General features: G+C 43.1%; 1 protein-coding gene across 1 annotated transcript in view; it reads right to left on the reverse strand.

Annotated features, from left to right (window-relative positions):
- Positions 1-11,069: 11,069 nt before the first annotated feature.
- LOC126094870 (myrosinase 1-like) overlaps positions 11,070-21,115 on the reverse strand; it is a 55,614-nt gene continuing 45,568 nt past the window's right edge. Inside the window, exons 9-11 of the mRNA XM_049909501.1 lie at positions 18,448-18,582; positions 11,979-12,085; positions 11,070-11,276 (exon numbers count right to left, since the gene is read on the reverse strand). Of these exons, the coding sequence (XP_049765458.1) occupies positions 11,150-11,276; positions 11,979-12,085; positions 18,448-18,582 (369 nt within the window). The 3' untranslated portion in view covers positions 11,070-11,149. The remainder of the gene's footprint in view (positions 11,277-11,978; positions 12,086-18,447; positions 18,583-21,115) is intronic.

Genomic DNA, 21,115 nt, shown 5'->3' on the forward strand with positions numbered 1-21,115 from the left:
CGAGGCAGTATTCGAACCTGCGACCGTAGCGTTCCATACTGTAGCGCCTAGAACCGCTCGGTCACTCCGGCCGGCGCAAAACCAGGTCACAGCATTAGTTTGGATAGGCTGGTAATGTGTCTCGTTCGGGAAGAATAGAGTTTTAGGTGCAACATGATTTAGTGTCAATCGAAGAAAGTACACAAACATTATTTTGCTTCACCAAACGTCACACTGTCGCCGACGCGCCACAGCTAAGACGGCGTTCATCATTGTCTTGGAGTCAACAGCCGGTGCAAAGTGGTGAACCCGCCATGTGGATCGCGTGTAGCCTCGATCTGTTCATCTGCTTGCCGTTTACCGTAATAAACGACATCGCATTGACGGTGATGACCAGTGTAACATGATGGATCGTCCGCCTCACTACGTTACAACACAAGTTCGAGTGCTTCCTGTCCACTACGTTATTTGGCCACTCGCGCTGCATGATATTATACTCTGCCGGTGCTGTCGCCATTCTTGTCGCTAACAGCGTGAGTCGGACATAACTGAGGTCTAAATAAAGGACACCGATGTTCAGACGGCGGTGCCATGGTTTAACGAACGTGCTTACAAATAGAGCGGCCGCCCTCTCACGGACATGGACAAGCCCAAGTCCTGTCCTATTCAGAGATAGGATGAGAGCTCGTGTCTTATCCTGAAAAGAATACCTGAACTCACAGAGGACCAAAAAGCTGCTAACTTCATAGGCAGCCCTTTGTAGAATATCAAGTGTCCGTAGTTGATCTGCAGGCAGTCCCTGTCCAAATATTTTGTAAAAGTCGTCTGTAGCTGTGAGCAGTGGGTGCGTCATATATTGTCAGTAAAACCAACGCTGAGGCATTTCATGGTCTCTGAGCAGTAGGGGTGACACAGCCAACAGGCAGGACGACCACGATATTCACAGCCATTGGTTTGGTAACGTTGATACGACTACCCGAGACGACGCCATATATAGCGACCCAGTCCAGTGAGTTACCTGGATCGTCGCCATTGCGTTCAACAGCCACCATGTTGTCCGCGCACGCTTTACATCGGATGTGTGAAATCGTAACATTGTACCCGTTAGTAGTTGACGCAAGCCGCATAATAGTGGTTCGAGGGCCACAACATAGAACAATGTAGAAAGAGAGCAGCCTTGCCGTACAGATCGACAAATCGTGAGGGTTGGCGAAGGCGTCCGTTGACGATTACCTTAGAATTCGTGCCACGGACGAGTCGCATCACCACGGTGATAAAAGGCTATGGATATCGCATATGTAGCTTCCAAATAAGACCCACGTGATAAAGGCTTGACTGAAATCAATTGTCGCCAATGCACCCTTCAGACATGCCCTCTCTCCGCGATCAAGTCACGCTATTCATTGAGTGCTGTTTGAATGTTATTCTCATCTCCAAGCGACGTTTGATCGGTTGAAAATGTCTAAAATTTGGCGTATACGGGCTTCCAGCAGTCTAAGAAAGATCTTGAGGTCACAAGTCAGGAGCGTCAGCGGGCGGTAATCTTGTATCCGTGACCCACCGGACGGATTGTTGAATTGGTGTAATCATCCACTCCACAAAGGTCGCAGGGAGCGGCACGTCTGCAGATTTTAGTTCGCGAAGTTCGCGACAGATGTCCGTTCATCGGATGGCCAATAAACGTTTAAATTTCAGGTGAAATTCTAAGGGAAGGCTGTCATTCCCCGGAAACTTATTTGCTGATCATTTACCAAAGGAATGTCCGCCCCAGTAGCTGAGTGGTCAGCGTGACGGATTGCCGTCCTCCGGGCCCGGGTTCGATTCCCGGCTGGGTCGGAGATTTTCTCCGCTCAGGGACTGGGTGTTGTGTTGTGTTCATCATCATTTCATCCACATCCGGCGTGCAGGTCGCCCAATGTGGCGCCGAATGTAATAAGACCTGCGCCAAGGCGGCCGGACCTGCCCCGCGAGGGGCCTCCCGGCCAATGTCGCCAAACGCTCATTCCATTCCATACCAAAGGAATCTCTTGCAAAATTTATTGCAGCAAATACGCCTCCATTGCCGGGGTAACAGCGTAGAAGAATCAACTACTAATCCCGATGGATGAGGAGTCTGAGCTGAATAAAGCTATGAATAACAGTCGTGGAACGCGTTGCCTACGTATTGTTGTGAGGACAGATGACGGTAGTCCTACAGTCAGTTGACTGTATCAGCGCTCGTCAGCGGCGTTTAGTTCACGGTCGTTCACTTTCTATTCTATTCTAAGTCCTAGATCAGGCTACCGCCACCGCTATGTGTCTTCGCGTACGGGCGATGGTCTGAGCCTTAGCGGGGTAAGCTGCCGGAGGTGGCGTCATGTTACCACAGTCCCGCCGTACCTTACAACAGAACTGAACCGTACGTCTGCACCAAGCTGCGTAATTTCGACCATACCTAATTAACGTTCGTCGCATGGCCGGTTTAGGGCAGTCTAGCCACCAGCGAATCGTCGTAGGATATGCATGGAGACAGATTACACACAAATGTCAAATATCCTCAATGGCTTGGCGGAAATCTAGATAAGCCAGGCGAGCGGCGTTTAACTTCTACTAACTGCGGCTAGTCCACACCTGTTGTCGACAAAGGGTGGTGGCCCGTATTTAGGCCGAGTGGTTCAGAAGTCGGCGGGCCACATTTCCGCATCGCACGTCTCAGCGCCGAGAGCACGTGGAACATAAATGCGGTTAATGCGACTGGAAGAGTGACACGTGGAGTGTGTAAACTGAGGTCGATGGCAGCGAATATTTTCCCAAGTGTCCACCATCTGCAGGTCCCGGATTAGGGTCCGAGTTCCAGGCACGGATTATGTCGAGGCATGTGGTCTCTAGACGCTAGGATGCAATCCAAGTCATCCCCGAACATTTCATGGTCGTAGTGGCTATGGTAGAGCGGCGCGACCTCTTCCGTAAAGAAACATGATCATTCTCGACTTCTGCCTGTTCCATTGGGTATGTATTTATTATTAAGCCTCATATTCAGAACTGTGAGTGCCATTCTTCGGGCCCTGTGGTACAGTGGCCCGCCGAAGTGGCCGTGCGGTTAAAGGCGCTGCAGTCTGGAACCGCAAGACCGCTATGGTCGCAGGTTCGAATCCTGCCTCGGGCATGGATGTTTGTGATGTCCTTAGGTTAGTTAGGTTTAACTAGTTCTAAGTTCTAGGGGACTAATGACCTCAGAAGTTGAGTCCCATAGTGCTCAGAGCCATTTTTGTGGTACAGTGAATGTCGTCCGCCGCTGTACCTTCCTGTAGAAGTATAGCAACGCAGTAACCTTTGATAGAGGCATGGGACACGCATGTGTTCTAGCCGTACATGCCTGGGAAGTCGTCGACGTATACTTCCTGGAGAAAGACTATACGATTCCAGGAGCGATCAATATGTCCTGAAGCAAGGATAACTTAGTGCGTGTCCGTATAGTGCTGACGTTAATAGTCGCTACACGATATGTTTGTAGTCTGTTCATAACACACGTGTTGGCCATCAGCACAACCGAAAGCAGTGTGGGCTCGTTACGTCAGGGTGTCTCACTGCGATCATAGACAGTAACAAGGGATCAACACTGATGGGGTGAAATCACTCGCTTGGTGTCGACGCCACGTGTTATGAATCTTCTTCACAATTGTCCGCCCAATCGCCTTGGCGGTGGATGGGATATCTCAGCTGTGGCTCTTGGCACAACTCCGCCTGACTTGGGGATGGTAATTTGTGGGGGATATCTCCAAGCGATCCTGCCTTACAGAGCGGTTGCAAGGACTGAAGACGTCGATAATGCGATCTACAGCGTGTGGCGCGACTGCGACCTCTGTATCCCCGTCACCACCGTCGAACTGTCCACACTCCTTTTCAGACGTTCGCAGCAGACAGTCGTCTGACGGAGCTCGCCGCCGTTTCTTGTGTCTCCACGGAAAACGCTGTTCGTAGACGTTTGATTCAGTATCGAATGTGGGTAGATCTCTGCAACTGTTCTGTTCTCGGGAAGAGAGGATGTATCGGCACCACCTACGTGTCAGTGTCCATCTTCTCATCTGCACCCCCCTGCAAAGTCAGCCGTTGAGTATCTTCTGAGTGGGGCGCCGTCATAGTGGATGAGTCCAGTACTTCTGACTCCACCATGTTCGTCCTGTCGGGAGCGTCTGCCTGATGATTATGGTCGTCTTCGGATGGGGCGGCGTCCGTGTAACAGCTGCCTGGTTGAGGGGGAGGGTCGTGACCGTAGGAGAAGTCAGAATTTCACCAGTCGGGATTTGAGTAGTCCGCTATTGTAGGCGTGCCGACCTGTTATGATCTTCTTGGCCACAACCGGAGTAATTACATGGTAAGTACACGGCTGTCCTTCGAACATAGTAATCGCCCTACTGCAGCCGATGACAAAGTAGAACGGCATGTATTTTGAAAGCTAAATTTAAATCTGTCGTACTCCGTTGACGATTGGGTATGTTGAAAAATTGGTCTACTTTTCGGTCATGTGGTTGACTACTTTGCCATAACGTTGGAAATCCGAGGTGATGATGTCCGCTGGTACTTCGAACGGGAGTTCGTAATCTCGTAGCATACAGAAGACGAGTTCCACGTGGTCGATAGGGCTTGCCCCAGTACGGCTATCGGATTGTTTGAATTTACGATTGTTCGCATTTGCACACACAATTCTGTTTCACAGATCTTCACTGACTAACTTGACGTAAACGACACTGTTCGCAATAGAGAGGTGGACACCGATTATGTCCTGCGAATCAGTGTTAATGTCAAACTTCCTGATAGATTAAAACTGTGTTCCGCACCGAGACTGGAACTCGGGACCTTTGCCTTTCGCGGGCAAGTGCTCTACCAACTGAGCTACCCAACCACGTCTCACGGCCCGTCCTCACAGCTTTAATTCCGCCAGTACCTCGTGTCCTACCTTCCAAACTTCACAGAAGCTCTCCTGCGAAACTTGCAGAACTAGCACTCCTGGAAGAAAGGATGTTGCGGAGACATGGCTTAGCCACAGCCTAGGGGATGTTTCTAGGATGAAATTTTCACTCTACAGCGGAGTGTGCGCTGAAATGAAACTTCCTGGCAGATTAAAACTGTGTGCCGGACCGAGACTCGAACTCGGAACCTTGAAATTTCATTCTAGAAACATCCCCTAGGCTGTGGCTAAGCCATGTCTCCTCAATATCCTTTCTTCCAGGAGTGCTAGTTCTGCAAGTTTCGCAGGAGAGCTTCTGTGAAGTTTGGAAGGTAGGAGACGAGGTACTGGCGGAATTAAAGCTGTGAGGACGGGCCGTGAGTCGTGCTTGGGTAGCTCAGTTGGTAGAGCACTTGCCCGCGAAAGGGAAAGGTATTGTATCACAGCCGTCCACAATACGAGCACGAAGAGTCTCTACATTTGGTACCGGGGTTGCGTAGACAAGAACTTTCAAATGTCCCCATAAATGAAAGTCAAGAGAGTTGAGGTCAGGAGAGCGTGGAGGCCATGGAATTGGTCCGCGTCTACCAATCCATCGGTCACCGAATCTGTTGTTGAGAAGCGTACGAACACTTCGACTGAAATGTGCAGGAGCTCCATCTTGCATGAACCACATGTTGTGTCGTACTTGTAAAGGCACATGTTCTAGCAGCACAGGTAGAGTATCCCGTATGATAACGTGCTCCATTGAGCGTAGGTAGAAGAACATGGGGCCCAATCAAGACATCACCAACAATGCCCCCAAACGTTCACAGAAAATCTGTATTGATGACGTGATTGCACAATTGCGTGCGGATTCTAGTCAGCACACACATGTTGATTGTGAAAATTTACAATTTGATCACGTTGGAATGAAACCTCATCCGTAAAGAGAACATTTGCACTGAAATGAGGATTGACACATTGTTGGGTGAACCATTCGCATAAGTGTACCCTTGGAGGCCAATCAGCTGCTGATAGATCCTGCACACGCTGTACATGGTACGGAAACAACTGGTTCTCCCGTAGCACTATCCATACAGTGACGTGGTCAACGTTACCTTGTACAGCAGCAACTTCTCTGACGCTGACATTAGGGTTATCGTCAACTGCATGAAGAATTTCCTCGTCCACCAGCCACAGACTGCACACAGCACAGTCAGTGATTTTCATACAGAGCGCTACGTGGCGTTACCAACATAAAAACCTAAACAGCCTACTTACAAAACTACAGTCTTGGATGATGTTAGACTCTTTATTGTGTGACTACTATGTTCTTACCAGACTTATCTGATATCAAATACAGTACTTCATGATAAATTAATTTTTATAACTTATTTATGATTACTGCCACCAACATGTTTATACGTCTTCCCAGACAATGTGTCGCCTTATATCGCCCTCAATGGCGGGAGAGATGAGCCCTAGGGCCACCCTTTATACATATACAGGCGTCATCATTGACCATTAATATGATTACTTTAGTACATTGTTTGTTTGTATTTCATTCAATTTGTTCATATATGTTACACTATGCCCATTCGTAGGCAACAGTCTTGCCGCAGTGGATACACAGCTTCCCGTCAGATCACCGAAGTTGAGCGCTGTCGGACTGGTTCAAATGGCTCTGAGCACTATGGGACTTAACTTCTGCGGTCATCAGTCCCCTACAACTTAGATTTACTTAAATCTAACTAACCTAAGGACATCACACACATCCATGCCCGAGGCAGGATTCGAACCTGCGACAGCAGTGGTCACGCGGTTCCACACTGAAGCGCCTAGAACCGCACGGCCACACCGGCCGGCCTGAATACTGTCGGGCGTGGCTGGCAGTTGAGTGGGTGACCCTCTGGGCTGCCATGCGCTGTTGCCATTTATCGGGGTGCACTCAGCGTCGTGATGCCAACTGAGGAGCTACTCGACCGAATAGCAGCTGCTCCGGTCAAAGAAAACCATCATAACGTCCGGGAGTGCGGTGTGCTGGCCATACGCCCCTCCTATCCGCATCTTCAAATGAGGATGACACGGCGGTCGGATGGTCCCTATGGGCCACTTATGGAGTGCATGCTGGTTGGTACCCACTCTTTTCTCTTTGATTTATGATTGCATTTGTACCAATTATGACGTATGTAGTCTACTCATGCAGAAATTTTTGGGCCTGTACCACACCTATCTTACTCTAATCTGTGTATAGACCGACGCTAAATTCTAGAGGTAAGGAGGGATCAATGCAAGGTGGCAAACTTTATGGGCTATGCACTGGGGGTGTAACGCCCACATCAATCGCCACTTTGCATTTTTGAGTATTAATTAGGGCAGTAAAGACGAATAGCAGCGTGGATGTGAACGAATCTGCGGTCCATTGAGCTATGCTAACGGAGATGACTAAGGGTTCAACAATGAGAATGTACAGCACTGCTTTAAGTGCTAATAATTTTTGTGGATAGAGTTTCGTGCGGGATTGTACTCAGGGTGCTAGTGGCGGGAAGCCAGCAGGGTGAATTTTGCAACCTCCAGCACCCCAGGAGGTGGTTGTTGGCACCGCCAGTTCAATCTCCGCCGGCAGGGCTTTGATGCCACTCGACAGGCAGGCGTCACTTCCGGCAAAACACTGCAAGGCAAGCGGAATGTCTGCTCAAAGTGAATAACGAATGGAGACGCTGTTTCCCCCCCTCGGCGTGTCGCCCTGGGCTCACGAAATCGTCGCAGGCGACAATACCAGCAGGGAAAGTACCTCCACGAATCCCCCAATCGATATTTTTTTTAGAGTGATACAGAGGAGGTGAATGTGTCCGGTTACACACTGGCGCCAAGATAGCGTCTGGAAATTTTTTCAACGGGCGGCGACTCCCACAGGTGACCGCGATTGATCAGATCGACGTGACGTAAGCGATGTTTCCCGCGCACTCATTGGTGAAAAACAGTTGCGTTTGGACAGCCACAGCAGTGGAGCGGCACGCCGTACTAGACTTTTGGTAGAAATAGGTGACTTGCGTTTCAGGTCTGTTGGATAAGGACACAGTACTCTGTACCGGACGATAATTGTGGAGTAGGTGTGTACCTTATCCGGAACTATGGATAATTTCGCGGAATTGTGTCGTATGTGTGCGCCGCTGTAGTTGCAGAGGCATCACACCTGGTTGGCATCACAAAACGATGAGAACAGCAGGCTGGGGAACCTGTCGTGAAGTAGATTAGCAGAATAGGTCATTTACGCAGCTCCAGCCGTAACACGATGAGACTCATAGAAGTTAAACTGGTGGCCATTGAACGACTGAGCATCGCAGAACATTCTTTGAGCATCGCAGCACATTCTTACATTATTTCTGTGATTAGATACTGACGGATGAACGTGGCCTAGAATCTTGTGCTCTCGTTCAGTTAGAGGGAAGTGCCAATCCACACTGATAGGTTTTATAGTTATAGATTAGTGTTATACTCCTTCCTCTTTATTAAGATATTAATTAGTCCACTCTCAAGAGGCATCACCTCATTAATTCAATTTGATAGTAATCTATTCGTTAAATGGAATTGATCTGATTATCTTTCCTGATATTTCAGACTACCTACATTGTCACACCAACCCTATCCTACAACCTAGTCAAAAATTTTGGTGGGGTTAACTTGATGTTAATAATTTACATCCATCACCACTTCCTATGAGGCAAGCGACCTAACTCAATCCGATTCTTTAACAGTGGCCTGTACTGCATAGTCCAAAGCTACTACGCGCACAAGAATAGGAATAGGGGGAGGGGGATTTCTAATTGAATTGCGAGTTCAGTAAATATGTCATTTGCATATCGCCCCATGGCAGCAAAGGAAACTCGGAGGTTGCTTCCCAAGGTACCCAAATCACAAATACAAAATAATAAATTCTTTGTTCCTATGCAACAATATAAATAAAACCACCGAAGGGAGCGAAGCAATGTTAAGTTTTTAAAACCAAAATGAGATCATTATATCTGTATACCTTAGGCCGGTGTTACACTATCATATTTCTTTGTCAAAGCTGATGAGTCTAATATTTATGTCAAAAAAATTTGATGGTGTAATTGGGAACTTTGTCAGATCTCGCCTGTAATCAAATAAATATGACCAAATCTAGGGCCTCACAGTAGATTTTGTTGTGTTGGCAGAAGAGCCAACACCGTGTTACTCGTGGAGACCGAAATGCACGCGTTTTAGCTCACGCAGGCTGGCGTGAGGAGGGAAGGACTTTATTTACATGAGGTCTGGAACATGACAACAAATTAGAATTCAGAAAGCGGAAGTAATTAGTTTGATACTTAACTTCAATCCATAAATGATGAACGTCGCTCTTGAAGGTACATGATTCACAATATCAATATCAATAGTAACTGAATATGGCGCCTTGCTCGGTCGTATCAAATGACGTTGCTGAAGGCTATGCTAAACTGTCGTCTCTGCAAATGAGAGCGTGTGTAGGCAGTGAACCATCGCTAGCAAAGTCGTCTGTACAACTGGGGCAAGTGCTAGGGAGCCTCTCTAGACCTGCCGTGTGGCGGTGCTCGGTCTGCAATCACTGATAGTGGCGACACGTGGGTCCGACGTATACTAACGGACCGCGGCAGATTTAAAGGCTACCACATAGCAAGTGTGGTGTCTGGCGGTGACACCACAGATTTCATCATAAAAGTCATTCGTGTTCTGATCAGTGCAATGTGAAATGTAATCGCTTGGATCGCTAGCGACGCTACAGCTATTTTTCGTCTATGTAGTGAGTTTGCAAACAAGTCTTTAAAATTGGTTTGATCCTTCGACTCTTTTTTATTTTTTCTAATAAACTCGCTGCGACTGGGGTGGGGGTTAGCATGGGGCACGGTGCGTGCTATTAATTATGTGTTCATGGGCAGGTGAAATATGTAGCAGGTGACTTCATGTCCACAATCACAGCTACAGCTAACCACCTCTACATCAGGAAACACCCAAGCAGCTTTTAACGATGCGGAATAGAGGATGTGGTCACACTCTAAAACAAAAAATTCTTTCTTAGCTTTCCATCCTAGTTTGTCTATTTTTGAACTCTGATTCCCACAAGTTAAAACGTGTTCATCTATTTCGTACCATGTATTAATTTTATATTTGCTGGAACACTAATTCTATTAATTAAATTATTAAAAATTACAAACAGTTCTTCCTGCCCATGTAGTGCACTAAACTTTTATTTACCTTACCCCTTGAGTACTTTATAAATCACTTCACACGTGTCTGGAATCATTTTGATAAATGTGCAATGTGATATTTGAGTGCTGTGTTGTAGACTAAAGCAGCTCTCTCATGTATTAAGAAACCGCGTGTTGCAAATACACACACAGTGCAATTTTGGTGCTAGAAACTGCAGCGCGTAATAACAAGATGTCGTCCCCATCTTGAAAACTGACGGAAAATATGACGGCAGTGTAATACCCCTTTATAGCGCCATGCCGAAGATTTTGGTCAAAGAAATTTGACGAATGTTTGATCGTATTTCTTTGTCAAAGAAATATGATATTGTAATTACGGCTATAGACAATTCACTATTAGTTGGTGTTCGTAAAGATAAGATTTTGGCGCTTAATTCTGCCTCTGAAGTAAATTTCTGAAAATATATTTGTCACTAAGTTTAAAAAACTAAACGTGCCTTCTGTTTTTTTTCTGGTTTACTGCGCTGTGATGATTAAATCCTGAACTTGTAAGCTAAACAGACGATTTTAGATACCTTTTCTTTCCGTGATCTGATTTGGATGATTACTCCTAGTTACGCTAGAGACACCTGTGTAAACTCTATGAAAATTTGTCATGCAATTTTGGAGATCAGTGTGTCCAGAGAAACAGACAAGTACGACAGTTTTAGATAAAATTTTAAACCACGATATCTTTTCATTTCATCATTCAGTTTTGATTAAGTAAAGCTTGCATTTGGCCCAAGCTACACTCAATTTACCTGTAAAAATCCCATAAAAATTTGTTTCGCATTTTTTGCAGATTAGCTAGTTCAAACAGACAAACAGACATACGTGACAGTTTTACATTTTATTAGAGGCATAGAATAACACATGCAATACAACGACAAAGAAAAGCAAACATTCGTTTTGTGTGAAGTTATTAGTTATCAGTGTAGTGGCAGTTAATTTCATTTTTATTTTTGGAGCATTATTACATACAATAAACTTAACAGCTTAAAGACCTCGTTACGAATTAGTTAAAATATTCCATTGGTAGCTCATTGCTAGAGTATATTTGAGCTAGGGTCTGAACCGAGTCTTTAGCTGTCCTCGGTCGCGCATCATCATTGAAGTCCACGTAGTAGAGTCCAAATTTGGCCCTGAAACAAAATAAGAGACAAATAATTCTCAAAGATAATCAAATCTCGCCGTTCCCACGAAAGTAGACAAGAATCAAGTCAGTGAAGAAGTCTCAGAAACTGAGAGAAGGTAACTTTCTTCGCTAAGATCGCCAAGATTCCCGATTACTGGTTTTGGTAAGCATCGTTGGTGTCTTAAGATCTCGATGAGAGGTTATTACGTGTCTCCTGTACTCGCTGTACAAACACTCTTTCTAAAACATTGCCAGGTATGTGAGGGACGAGATGAACGACGCATCGGCAAGTCAAGATTAAAACAACAGTATACAGAATAGTTTTAAACCTGACTTGCCGGCGGACCCCTCCTCTCATCCCCCACATACCTGGCAAGATTTTAGAAACAGTATTTGTACATCTGGTATAGGAGACATGTAATAAACTTTTATCGGCGTCTGAAGTTGGTAATCATGCTTACCGAACCAGGTAATAGAGGATTAATTACAAGCGATCTTGGCTATGAAGTTCTCCTTCTTTCAGGTAATTAATACAGATTTCTCCTTACCACTCAAGATAAGTAAATTAAAGACTCAAAAACTTTTGCCCTGTGTATTAAGAAGAAAGAGGAAGGAAAGCGTGTTGCATAACCACGTCATAAAACTGCAGTTTAAGAGAATATCGATGGAAATGTCGGTGTAAGTATCGATGCAGAGAGGCAGAACTTACGTGTATCCCCATGACCACTCGAAATTGTCCATGAGAGTCCAGGCTGTGTAACCGAAAATATCGATGCCATCTTCGTTGATTGCCTTCAACATCTCCGCCATATAGCTCTGAAAGCAGTAGTGAGAAAATTCAACATATTTTCGTCGTTTTAAATGACATTTTTCCTTCTTAATGTAATACGACGTACTTTAAATTAATGAATATGAAGTTGAAAAGGAAAAAATAGTTGCGAAGAACTAAGAAAAGATTGCCATAAAATTTTACGATCATAATTATACAGACAGTGGAGGAGTTCCTAGATAGTGGCGAAGAGTATGTCATTCATAACAGAGAGTTATCTTCAAACACAAACAGGTGTACCCAAAGGGAGTATTGTAGGACCACTACTATTCACGATATGTAGTGTATAGGTACAGATATTTCAAATATTTCTATTTGTACAGTCGTATTGCACCACTAGGTGGACTACACCTGTCAGTACAGACTAACCTTTTAGCGTCCATGCATCCACCCTTCAACACCTGACCTGCTACCCATGAGAAAATAAACGTTAATGACTTGCACTTGCCAGATGTACTTGGAGGCACTAAACAACCAAAAAACATATAACCTGTAAAGGATATAATTAGTAATATGCAAATGACGTAAGTGCTGATGTAATATTGTTCGGTACACTATCCTTAGTCACAAATACAAAAATGTGCACTGATATCTGCTGTATCTTGTACATAAATGACCTAGAGGATAGCGTCAGGACTCCCGCGAGGTATTTTGCAGATGAATACAGTCAAGACGAAAAGTTATAAAACTGTAGCGAAATGCAGTCAGACCTGAACAGGATCGACGCTTGATGCAGGGATTGGCAACTGACCCTCAATAATAACAATAATTAGACAGAGATACTCATTATTGTACAAAATACTTTATTCCGAGATTATATACGACCGGTTCCGCAATATTACAATCGCATATTGAGGGGAGGATTACAATAGCACGAAACCGCTAACTTGTTATCTTCGAATAGAGGTGTTTTTTCAGTCATCCGTCTTGTGACTGGTTTAATTTGACTTCCTCTGCAGTTTTTACCCACTTCTGCTCCAATTTTAACCACAGAAGTTATTACGTGATGTCTTAACACGTGAACTACCATCTTGTCACCTCTTCCTGTAAGTCTTTTCCATATATTTCTTTCCTTGCCAAATCTGCCAAACTCCTCAATGCATACGTTATCTAATTTCAAACATTCTTCCTTAGCACCACATCTTAAATGCTTCGATTTTCTTCTGTTCCGGTTTACCGACAGTCGATGTTTCACTACCATACAATGCTGCGCTCCAGACGCACGTTCTGGTTTCAAACCAACAGATTGCTGTTGACAATGAATAATCTTTCTGCCAGTGTTAATTTGCTCTTTACATCTCCTTGCTCCGTCCATTATGTTTTCTTTTTTTAGCGTAATTCTTTAACTTCATCTACTTCGTGACCACCAATCCTGATATTAGGTTCTTCGGTCCTCTCATTTCTGCTGCTTCTCATTACTTTCCTCTTCTTTCGACTTAGTTTCAGTCCATATTTTGTAATCATAAGACCGTTCATTCCATACAACAGAGCCTGTATTTCTTCTACAATTTCAATGAGCACTACAATGTCATTAGCGAATATCATCATTGACATCTTTTCACCTTGAATTTAAAATCCACTGTTGAATTTTTCCATTATTTCCTCATTGCTTCTTCGATGGATAGATTGAACAGAATGGGCGAATAACTACATACCTGTCTTCAGCCCTTTTTAATTCAAGCACATCGTTCTTGGTCTTCCACTCTTATTGCTGTCTTTTGGTTCCTGTACATATACCATATTACTCATATTTTCCTATAACTTAACCCCATTTTTCTCAGAATTTAGAATATCTTGCACCATTTGACTTTGTCGAACGCTTTTTGCAGCTCGACAAACCCCTTGAAAGTGTCTTCATTCTTCTTCAGTCTTGCTTCCATCATCATCATCTGTAACGTCAGAACTATCCTTTGGTGCCCATACATTTCCTGAAGCCAATCTAATAGCCCTCTAACACATCCGCTATATTCTTTCCAATTCTTCTGTACATCATCCTAGTCTGCAACTGGGTGTATAACTGTTGAGCTGATTGTACAATGGCTCAAAGCCAATTCAATAGCCCTCTAACACATCCGCTATATTCTTTCCAATTCTTCTGTACATCATCCTAGTCAGCAACTGGGTGTATAACTGTTGAGCTGATTGTACAATGGCTCTGGCACTTGTTAGCTCTTGTAATCTTCGGAATTGTGTGGATTATATTTTTCCGAAAATTAAATGATGTATCGCCAGACTAATGGATTGAACACACCAACGTGAATACTCCTTTTATGTCCACTTCTCCCAGTGATTTTAGAAATTCTGATGAATGCTATACATCCCTTCTGCCTTATTTGATCTTAAGTTCTTCCAAAGCTGTTCGAAATTCTGATTACTATACTGGATCCCCTACCTCTTCTATATCGACTCCTGTTTCTTCTTCTATCGTGTCCCCTTATAGACACCTTCAATGCACTCTTTCCACCTATCTGCTCTCTCCTCTGCTTTTAGAAGTGGAAATTCATTGCGCTCTTTAAGTTATCAGCCTTGCTTTTAATATCATCGAATGCCGTTTTGACTTTTCTGTATGTCGGATCAATCGTTCTGGCAATCATTTCTTTTTCGGCTTATTCACATTTTGCATGCAAGCATTCTGCCTTAGTTTCCCTGCGCTTTCAATTTCTTTTATTCTTAAGTGGCTTGTATCACTACATTCCTGAATTTCCCTGAGCGTATTAGTACTTCCTTCTTTCACTGATCAACTGAAGTATTTCTTCTGTTATTCATTTTCCTTCTTTGTGCCTACGATTTTTCCCAACTTCTGTGATTGCCATTTTAAGAGATGCCCATTTCTCTTCAAAGGATCTGCGCACTGAGCTTTCCTTTGAGGAGTATCCATAGCCATAGAGAAATTCAAGCGTACTTCTTCATTCCTTAGTTCTCCCGTATTCGACTTCTTTGCGCATTGATTCTTTCTGCCTAGTCTCTTGAACTTCAGTCTACGATTCATCAATACTAAATTGTGATAAGAGTCTACATCCGCGCCTGGGTACTACTCACAAGCCAGTATCTGATGTCGGAATTTCTGCTTGACCATGATGTAATGTAATGAAATCTTCGAGTACCTTCTATTCTTTTCCGAGCATACATCATCCTCTTGTGATTACTGAATATAGTATTTGTTGTTAGCAGCTGAAATTTATTGCAGAACTGAATTAGTCTTTCTCCTCTATCATTCCTAGTAGCAAACTCATATTCTCCTCTAACCCTTTCTTATACTTCTTCCCCTAAAACCACATTACGATCCTCCATGACTGTTACGTTTTCATCTTCCCTTACGTATTGAATTAAACGTTCAATAACCTCATATATTTTATCTGTTCATCTTTAGCCTGCGACGTCGGCTTGTATACCTCAACTATCATTGTCGGTGTTTCTTTGTTGTCGATTCTGATGAGAACAACTCTAGCACTTAACTCGCCACAGGAAATCTTTCTCTGCCCTGCCTTTCTATTCATAACGCTTCCTGCTCCGTTACACCATTTCCTGCTTCTGTTGACATTATGCTATACTCACATAACTAGAAGTCCCTGTCTTCTTTAAATTTGACTTCCGTGAACCCCCACTATATCTAGACTAGGCGTTAGTATTTCCTCTTCAGTTTTATAACTCCCCTACCACGTTCAAACTTCTGACACTTCACCCGCAGACTCGTAGAACGTTATCCTTTCGTTGGTTGTCCAGTGTCTTCCTGACGGTCGCCTCACCCTCGGCAGTCCCCTCCCGGAGACCCGAAGGGGGGCTCGTCCGGAATTTTTTGCCAATATATAGATCATCACAAAAGTTTTTCACATACAGGCCACATATCCTGTGGATACACGTTACAGGCCTTTAACGCAGTGGTTTCCATTCCCTTCTGCATGTCGTTGATCATTACTGATTCTTCCGCCTTTAGGGGCAATTTCCCACCCGTAGAGCAAGAGAGTCGCCTGAACCTCTATTCGCTCGTCCACCCTCCTTGACAACACCGTTAGATGAATAAGGATGACTTCCTATGCCGGAAGTCTTCGGCCGCCACTGCAGAAGATTTTTATTCAAACTTTAAGCTGTGGCCGGTAGCGAACCGGGGACCGAGACCATTTTGTTTACTAATGAAAGACGCTTCCACTAGCCCAGTGGTTCCCAATAGGTGGTCCGCGGACCCAGAGGGGTCCGCAAGATGCTTTAAGAATAAAAAGATATATTAAATATTTTTCGTATGATAATAGATTTTTCGTTTTGGCCGCTTCCTGCATGAGTATAGCTTTAGCGAACGCTAACTTCTGCGTCTAGCTTCTTCCTAGAGTGTAAAGAGACCGGCAGTGAGCATGAGCAACTTCTTATTCATACGGAAGTAAGATGGCTTTCTCGAGGTAGGATTTTGTCAAGATTTTTCGAACTTAGAGTCGAGGTTCGTGTCTTCCTTCTTGACACAAAGTACGCGGATTTTCTCACTAATTTCTCTTGGCTTTGCTCAGTTGCGTTCTTAGCTGATGTGTTTGAACACTTGAATGTGTTAAACTTGAGTTTACAAGGAAAAAGTGTAGGCATGTTCTAAGTTGAGGATACGATTAGTGATATGGTGAAAAAGTGTCAGATCTGGGCGTCAAGGATGGAAAATGAGTCACTAACTAACTTTTCTACTTTAAAACAATCATCAGATGAGAATTTGCCTGACCAGATCAAGATCAATGTAGCCGAGCATCTACGCACCCTAGCCACCACTTTTAGAGAGTATTTCCCTGAACCTGACCCTGACGACAGATGGATTCGAAATCCCTTCAGCTGTGAAGAAATATACAAAATACAAGGTCTCACTGAAGATGAGCAAGATCAACTTGTGGATCTGTCCAGATGTAGTACGATGATAAACATTTTAATCGGTGATAAAATTACAGACTTCTGGGCATCGGCACCCAAGGATTTCAAGAAACTTGGAGATAAGGCAATGAAAAATATCCTTCCATTTGCAACCACGTATCGGTCTGAGCAAGCAGTTTCTTCCAAGTGTTTCATGAAAAACAAATACAAAAATCGGCTGGACATGCGGTCGGATTTCATAGTGAAAGTTTCAAGTTTGGAATCTAATATTTCGGAAATAATGGACTCAAAGGTCAGATTGAACTCATCTCATTAAGAACTGAAAATAAAAACTAACTGTATACTGATGGAGTACTCTGTTGTAACTGTATTTTTTCAAATAAATAATACCTTGTATGAAATTAGTGTTTTTTTATTTTTCACACATGTCTACTCAATGCAATCTCAAGTGTAGTACACTTGAAAGACCAATACACTTAGTTTTAATTTTTTCCTGTCACTTTCAGTTCATACTCAATTTTCATTTTTTTAAAGGAGTTTGTTATACTAGACACCCAGATTTTAAGACAAAGATTTTGAGCAATAATCAGAAATTTAACAAAAACTATGATGGCTAAATTGGAAAAGTTTTAAGCTCAATATTTTTTTCGTATCCATTTAAGTGATGAGATACGGTATCAGTTCCTTCATACACACTCTGTATCTAGCAGTCTTCTGTTTGTGACTAGGCATGTACATCTGTACTACTGTTGTTGGTGTTGGTGTGGATTCGATACTGATCAGGAAAATCCTCGATGAAATTTGTACACTCCTCGTTCAACTTGTTATTTACTGTATACCGAATCCTCCTCCCATAGTAAAATTTTTGAACTGGTTTATTAACCTGTGATGGCATGACTTTCCATTCTTACCATTACCCTTTACTGGCTGTAAACAGATCTGAAATCTATGTTAGTATATCCCTACTACATTTACACTTTGTAAATTCCGCTGTCACTCTCGTTGAATCACACCCTATTTTGATTTTTATTCTTTTAATAGGCACTTCGTCCTTGGAAATTCCCTGTGGGAGATAAGAATAGTGAATGGGGCTTTAGAGTGGAATCGATTGCCACTGGAGAGACCATCGTTTTACTTTTTAAATTATAGACATCTTTTCCTGTGGTTACAACTTATGTATCCTGAACTGAGTGCCTCCTTATGAAATTGATTCATTATTTCGTTTTTGTAGGCAGTTTTTGAGTCCATGACACCCAGAACCTCTTTCTGCTCCTCCGCCCTCTTTGACAACGCCGTTCACAGAACGACGATGGCTGCTTTTACTAAACCATAGCTGAAGATTTTTATTTATAATGTAAGCAGTAGCTGTGATCGAACCGGCACTCAGGACCTGTGGATTAGTAGTCGAAGATGCCATCCCTATATGACGATGAAAGTATTATAATAAAAACGGTCTGTAAGGAAAAGTTACAGAACAGAAGAAAATATTTTAAATCGAGCAACAACTTACGGTGATATAGTTGGTACGGTTCACATCGTTCCACTCGCCATTGTCTGAATATCCATTCTCCGTAACAAATATGGGATATCCTGGGTATTCATTAGCAATCCAGTTGAGAAGCTTACGGAATCCCCAGGGGGCCACCTGTTCAAGGAAAAACAGGAGAAATTTCTGCTAAAGTAAATTTATTACATTACTTAAGATACAGAAAGTCAATAATCTTACAATGAAACCCAAAATACATCTAAGTAGGCTCTCATACATTGTTCACCAAGCGAAACACATACAGATGGAGGTAACGAGAATCAAATTTCACTGGCGTGTCAGGACAAACAAAAAGTAAGTTATTTTTTACTTGCATTAGGTCACAACTTATTAACTATCAAGGAACGTACTGTAAATAGCTAAAACTATTCAATGCTCACCCCTTGACAACAAATCCGCGTAGTCTGTGGAGGGTCTAGATTTTAATGTGATTTACATTCTTCATATGGTATTTGAACACAGCGTAAGGGATTGTAGTGAAGGTAGGTGATTCCAAATTGAAACGCCGGCAGGATCCTATTAATCTAAGCAGTCCAATTCAGTGTTCCATTAACATGCAATCATCGCAGAGTGTGTCTGTTAACTTCCTCCAAAGCTTGGTAATATATAAACCCTTAGTGGCACGTATTTCAGTTACGAACTTTTCCTTATTATAACGTCTGCTGAAGGGAATTGTACCACTGGTGCAGTTGACCTTCTGTACACTATCCTAGGTTTAATAGATATTAATTTTTATCAGAAGGAATTACCACCAGTTTACGGCTTTGAAGATTTCATGAGCATAAGGGAAACTTTGTAATGTACTCACTTCACTTACGTGTAGAACTGTTTTCCTTAAGCCAATAATTTTAATAATGGAAGCTCTGATAGATTTTATTTCAGTCCATTACAACGACGTAAATTAATGTACCCTATTTCTTTACAAATAGCAGTAATGCTCTAAAGGAAGAATTATCCCTCATACTATATATAATTTATGCTGGAGAGAATGCCTGCCATCAATACCACGGTAGTCTGTACATTAGTAAACATTTGCAGTGTAAAATGTTATGATCTAATGACTACGCTGTATCACGCAGCATAAATTTCTATTTGTGCAATATTTTTGTACTGAACGCTGAAGAAAGCACCTCAGTAGGCATCTAAAACGCAGACTCATATTTCTGGATGAACGCTGTAATGTTTATTGAGGAGTCATCTTGGTTACACGACTAACTTCCACAGAAATAGCCATTTTCTAGTATTTAACCAGAGAAAAGTGCCATAGTCATAAAATGGTACCGAAATTACACTGCATACTACCGTTAGCGATGGTTATAGCGCAAGTGCTATTCATCGTTATAGGTCACAAACAATGCACTTTAGACTAACTCTCGCACCCAACTACAAGCTGGAATTGAATAACAGTCTCTTGCTGATTCTTGATGAATCATCTAACAAATACATACATTTACATTGTATCAGAACGTAATGAAAATATTTCTAATCTCCCATTTCAACTACGATTTTCGGGAGGTTCGCTTTGATCATGAAGTAAATCCTGGAACAGAACTTCGGCTTCCAAGCATTCTTATTTGGGATTCTTTCTACCCCCCAACTACAGCCCGTTGGGATAGATGGTTGAAAATATGAAGTCCTACAACAGCCCGGCTTGCGGTTACGAGTTGAGAATAAGAGATGTAAACAAAATAAATACGTTGACGACATCAGACTGTTTGATTCAAGTACAGAATAAATTTCAACAGCGAGTGTAACAACTTAATTAGGCAAGTTTAAAGGAAGTACTGAAAATCAGTTATATTAAGAGTACAATAACTTATAGCGACCATATAGAAAGGGGAATTAATGATGAAAGGGAAAATAATAATGAATTCAAAGAACAAAGTTGAGTTCCTCTCTCTGTAACGCGGGGGCTCGCCATCGGGTGCAAGTTTTTTCAGGTGAAGCCACTGAGGCGACTTTTGTGTCGCTGATAATGAGCACAATACAACACCCGGTCGCTGATTGGAGAAAATCCCTAATCCAGCCAGGAATTGAACCCAGGCCACTTCGGTTGGCATTCAACCTGTCTTTTCTTGCAGATAACGAGGAAAACGAAACGTTCCATAGTTCTCCGCGATTCCGTGGTGTGGCGCAATGTCCTAAGTTCATCAGCAATTCTATGCAATCCATGCGCTCCTAGTGATTTGCTGAGAGAGGTATTCACCAAGTGACGTTTTTCACCATATGTTACCTAGGAAATTTTTATAAATGAACCCGAGTCAGAGTTGAGTACTGCTACACTCACAAAACGGTCATCATAATACTCGTTAGCCGCGATCAGTGCGATTGTCACTACTCCAGCTCCAATGGCACATGGTGACAATTATTGAACTGTATGAAATAAAATCGTCATAACTTCTGAACAGTTTGTATTAGGGCGTACAAACTGGCGCGGGGCATGATAGCAATTAGTATGCGCTCTATGGTCCGGCTTAGCCACAAATCGCATCTTCATATGGTTTTGTTCGTCAAGAAGCAAAACTGGCGCATTTGGGGGACTGAGAATCCGCATTTCGCGATCGAAAGTCTCACGGTGACTGCCGAACGGTACGTGAAGGTTTTGGAAGATGATTTAATCCCCATTATCCAA

Source organism: Schistocerca cancellata, chromosome 8 (genome assembly GCF_023864275.1).
Source record: "Schistocerca cancellata isolate TAMUIC-IGC-003103 chromosome 8, iqSchCanc2.1, whole genome shotgun sequence".
Classification (NCBI taxonomy): domain Eukaryota; kingdom Metazoa; phylum Arthropoda; class Insecta; order Orthoptera; family Acrididae; genus Schistocerca; species Schistocerca cancellata.